Source organism: Chiloscyllium plagiosum, chromosome 39 (genome assembly GCF_004010195.1).
Source record: "Chiloscyllium plagiosum isolate BGI_BamShark_2017 chromosome 39, ASM401019v2, whole genome shotgun sequence".
Taxonomy (NCBI): Eukaryota; Metazoa; Chordata; class Chondrichthyes; order Orectolobiformes; family Hemiscylliidae; genus Chiloscyllium; species Chiloscyllium plagiosum.
The window spans coordinates 1,884,734-1,889,583 of record NC_057748.1 but is presented as its reverse complement, the minus strand read 5'-3'; the positions used below and the strand labels follow the sequence as shown (position 1 = coordinate 1,889,583).

At 49.9% G+C, this 4,850-nt stretch overlaps 1 protein-coding gene across 1 annotated transcript in view; it reads right to left on the bottom strand.

The window, feature by feature from the left end:
• Positions 1 to 140: 140 nt before the first annotated feature.
• Positions 141 to 4,850, bottom strand: part of LOC122542102 (protein FAM83F-like) — a 23,088-nt gene continuing 18,378 nt past the window's right edge. Inside the window, exons 3-4 of the mRNA XM_043679469.1 lie at positions 1,730 to 2,415; positions 141 to 245 (exon numbers count right to left, since the gene is read on the bottom strand). Coding sequence (XP_043535404.1) covers positions 2,191 to 2,415 — 225 coding nt within the window. The 3' untranslated portion in view covers positions 141 to 245; positions 1,730 to 2,190. The remainder of the gene's footprint in view (positions 246 to 1,729; positions 2,416 to 4,850) is intronic.

Here is a 4,850-nt window from a genome sequence, read left to right as displayed (position 1 = left end):
CTCCCACACAAGCCACCAGCCCCTCACCACGCTGTGAGAACTCTCCTGATCCTCACAGCCACCAGAAACAAAGCACAACTCGAAGGTCGCTCCCCAGCTGTCCCCAAAAACCCCTTGTGCCTCCCCCGCCCCTTCCCATGCTCCCAGCCCCCTCGGGCCCACTCCTCATGACAGCACACACTGCTCCTTGCTCTTTGGGGTGTCCTTGTTGCGACCTCTCTCTGACATAGAGGGACTGGCCTTTCCTGCGAAAACACAAAGGCAGAGGGTGAGTAAGGGCTGCCGGGAGAGAGGGGTCAACCTGGTCATGAAGGGCTAGAAAGAGGAGAGCGTGGGGGGCGTTGGTGTGGGTCCTGCAATCTCCCGAGGGCTCTGGGACATTGCCCACACTCTTCCACCTTTTACTCATCAGGAACGTCACTTCCCCATCTGGAGATGAGGCTAATGGTGGATTCAGGGCTCTGGGGAATAGTTCTGCTGTTGCAACAAGTCTCAAAAGGATGGGAGTTTGAATCCGACCTGGAGGGAAAATTCCAGAACTTTGAGCCCCAGGTCACCAGCAGTGGAACAATGGGAATGGGGAAAAGCCAGGGATCTGGGATGGGGTTGGTGGAGGTGATCGGGTTTTGCTCTCAGGCTCACCTTTCTGTCCTGGATCTCCTCACTTTCCCCTTTGGCACTTTATAACCTTGAGGACTCTTAGTTTGGGATTATAGGCAGACAGCATGGCCTGGGTGGGCTGAAGGGTTTACTTCTATGCTGTATGACTCAAGATTGAGTTCAACATCTTCAGGATCTGAACAACCCCTTCCCATCTCGTGTCTCGTTTGCATGGGTTTGTCCCCAGGAGAAATGACTTATTTTCTGCCGTTGACAAATAGCATTAACATCTATTCTGCATCTCGATCGCTCCTCTACTCCCATTAGCACTCCCTTTGTCTTTTGCTCTGAGTCCCCTCACCAATTGTTCCACTCGCTCCTCCTCCTCCTCCACCAATAGCGTTATTTTCGAGACCCCTTCCATTCTAATGAAGAGTTTTACTGAATATAAAGCATTAACCTGTTTGTCTTCCCTCAGACGCTGCCCCCTGCTGACTGCCTTCAGCGCTGTCCCTGTCCCAATCTCCAACACCCACAGGGTCTGGGTTTGATTCATGGCCTATGGAAGGGGATGAGCCACAAGGAGGGAGTTCAAAATCAAGGCGTTAAACCTCAAATGAAAACGGTCCAATCAGGAGAGGGGAAACCTGATTGCTGACTCCCATTGGATAGGAGAGGGTAAAAGGGGGTTAAGAGAATTGTGGGGAGGTGGTGGTCAAATAGTAAGGTCACTGCTATCAGGCTCATGTTCTGAGGATGTGAGTTTGAATCCTACTGTAGCTTAATACAGTAGATTGTTGTAAGAACTCATCTGGTTCACTCATGTCCCTTAGGGAAGGAAATAGCCGTCCTAACCTGGTCTGGATTATAGGTGACTCCAAACCCACAAGGCGTTTGGACAGGTACATAGATAGGAAAGGTTTACAGGGATATGGGCCAAACGCAGGTGAATGGGACTAGTTCAGCTGAGGAATCCTGGTCAGCCTGGAGGAGTTGGCTAAAGGCTCTGTTTCTGTGCTGTTTGACTCTGAGGTCGACTCTTAACTGCCCTCTGGTCAACTAGGGATGGGAAGTGAATGGATGAATGAAGGATTGATTTTAAAAAGCCCACAGAGTGGGTGATAGGTACCTGCGCCCAGGTCTGTTGGGTTTTCAGTCTCCGTGAGCACTTTTCCACTTTTGTCTGAGTCTTTCTTAAACTTCAGTCTGAGGTTTCTCCTGGAGGCTCTGGGCTCGGAGACTGGTTGGGAGTCACTCTCCGCTCCCTTTAACCTCCTGGTGCTATTTCGGACCCAGTTTGAGAAGCCAAAGCGGGTAGAGGCTTGGTGGCTGGCGTTGGGCATCTTGCTGGGTGGCACCAGGTCTTCGAGAGGCTCTGGTTCCTCCAGTCCCCGGACATCATTCTTCAGCAGCCAGTCCTCGACTGCCTGAACTGATTTGCTGTGATCCTCTCTCTTACTGTCCCTCATGGTTCCTCTCCTCTCTCGGAATCTCACGCTCCTCTCCCTCACCGTCACCTCGTCCGCGGGAGGCTGTTGGTTTTCCGAGGGGACCCGGTGCACTCCCTCCGTCACCAGGAGGTATTTGGGGTTATGGAACTTCCTCTTGAGGTCGTCGGAGCGCAGAGGGACTGGGCTGGCGCTGACGCTGGGAGTCACACTTGTGAAAGCAGCCTTGATATCCAGCAACTCGTGGAGATCCACCAAATCTGAGTTGGCATAGAGCTGCCGGAATTCCATGTCGAAGTTTTCCAGGATCTGACCGGTGTATATGGCGACGGTGCTGCGGTTTAACCGGGAACTGCTCCACGTGAAGCTGGTGACAAATCACAAACCTAGCTTTACATCCTCACACCAGGAGGGTTTGAAGACAGTGTGTTTACCGAGCGTCTGGAGGGAGGAGGGGGTAGAGGAGCTGTGTCTGTAGCCAAAGGGTCCCCCCAACTCCCGGCTCTCAATCTATGTTCACACACCATCGGCCTTGTTCCTCAGTCAGGGCTGGTCACGAGCCAATTGGGGCATTGCTGTCCCAGTGCACCCTCACAGACACACACTGACAGACAGACAGAGAGAAACAGACACACGAGCAGGCAGAGAAACAGACAGACTGACAGAGAGATAGACAGGCAGACACATGCACACACACTGACCGACTGACAGAGTGAAACAGACAGGGAGACAGAGAGAGAAACAGACACACAGACAGGCACACACAGAGACAGACAGACTGACACATACACAGAGACACACTGAGAGAAAGACCCACATAAATACACACAGAGGCAGGCAGAGAGACAGACAGACATATAGAGGGACAGACTCACATAGACACACATACACACACACAGGCAGGCAGAGAGACAGACAGGCAAACACAGACTCACACAGATATACTGACAGGCAAACAGACAGACAGAAACACATGTTCAGAGAGACAAGCATGCACATATAAACAAGAAGACAGACTTACACACAGATACATACACACACCAAGGAGAGATAGGTAGACATAACACACATACAGACATACACACACAAGTAAAATGTACATACTTTCACTTAGAAAAACACACAGACTCTGTCTGTTTGTCTGTCTGTCTCTCTCCAACATACTCACTAAGCACTAAGGGGAGTGAGAGTGGAAATGATGGGACTGTGGGACTGGCCAGACTCGTTCAGTTGGACACAGGGGTCTGGACAATTGCCTCTTGTTCATAAAAGCGCAGGTGATACAGACTGGTCACTTTCACCCAGTGATGGGGAGATCTCAGAAAGATGATTCTGAGAAAAATCATAATCATAAAAGCAGGTTCATTAAGGAAGGCCGGCATACAGGTGCTGAGGGAAAGTAATGTTTAACTTGGTGGTATTTTTATAATATGGTAACAGAGAGAGTTGATGAGGGGATGTGGTACACATGGATTTGCAAAGCACTTGAGAAACTCGGCAGACGTGACAAATTTCTAGCTCTGAGAATAAAAATGGGACGTTAGTCATTAGTCAGGAACAGGGCTGCATGACAGGAGACAATGGGGAAAGGATGTTTCTGGGGCTGGAGGACGTTCCGGAATGTTGTCAGCCTTATACTGAAAACAAAACCTGCTGGAGATCTCAGCGGGTCAGGCAGCATCCATGGAGAGAGAGCAAGCTCACGTTTCAAGTCTCAATGACTCTTCATCAAACCTTGCTGTCTCTGTGTGGAATGTTGTCAGACTCACAGAGATCTCCAGCACTCTGTGTTCAATACAGATTCCAGCACCTGCAGTAACTTGCTGGCACTTGTCCTGATATATGGTTAATGGCCTAGATTTGGGCTGCGGTGGGGGGGAACAGTTTCAAAGTTTTGTAGATGATATTACACTTGGGAGAATTGTAAGTTGTGAGGAGGTGTGGGACAGTGTGGAACTCTGAAAGGACATTGACATGTTGTGGAATGTCCAGAGAAGATTCAACACAGAGAGGTGTGAGGTGATATTACTGAGTCAAAGAACATAGAGAGACAGGATGAATTAAAAAGAGACTTCCTGTTTTTGATTCTGATTTCCAGCATCCACTATTCTTTCGATGTTTATGAAATAATAAGGGACTGCTTTAAGAAGCAAAGATGGATCAGTCATCAAGGCAGCAGAACAGGCTGGGAGAGCAGTTCATAAAGGAGCCAGTATCCTCGGCTTTATAACCAGGGACACTGAATACAAGAGCAAGGAGGTGTTGTTGAACTTGTACAAGACCCTGGTTAGACCTCAGCTGGAGGATTGTGGGTGCCACATTCTCAGGAAGGCGGAGAGAGAGGGAGGGAGGGAGTTCAGAAAAGGGGGCATGAGAATCTTTCTAGCGAGGAGATGGTTCGTTTCTGAAGAAAGGTGGGAAGAGGCTGGGACCGTTCTCCCTGGAAAGGAGGAGGATGAAGGAGATTGGAGAGAGGTTTTCCACATCACGAGCGGTCTGTTTTGGTTCATAAAAGGTCAGAGAACCAGAGCAACAGATTTTCAAAGAAGCGAATGGGATGTGAGAAACAGGAATATCAGACAGTGAGTGGAGACGGGTGCGGAGTGTACAGTTTGAGAGTTGGGGGGGGGGTGGTACGAGGCAACTCCACCCGAGGCTTTAGGAAGTGATCTGAGAGGGAATGGTGTGCAGGCTGTGAGGGTGTGAGGGCAGGAGATAACAATGAGCCAAATTCCGAGTGGGAGGAGCTCTCACAGACTGCTATAACTGGACAGAGGGAGTTACAGAGGTTTACAGGGGGAG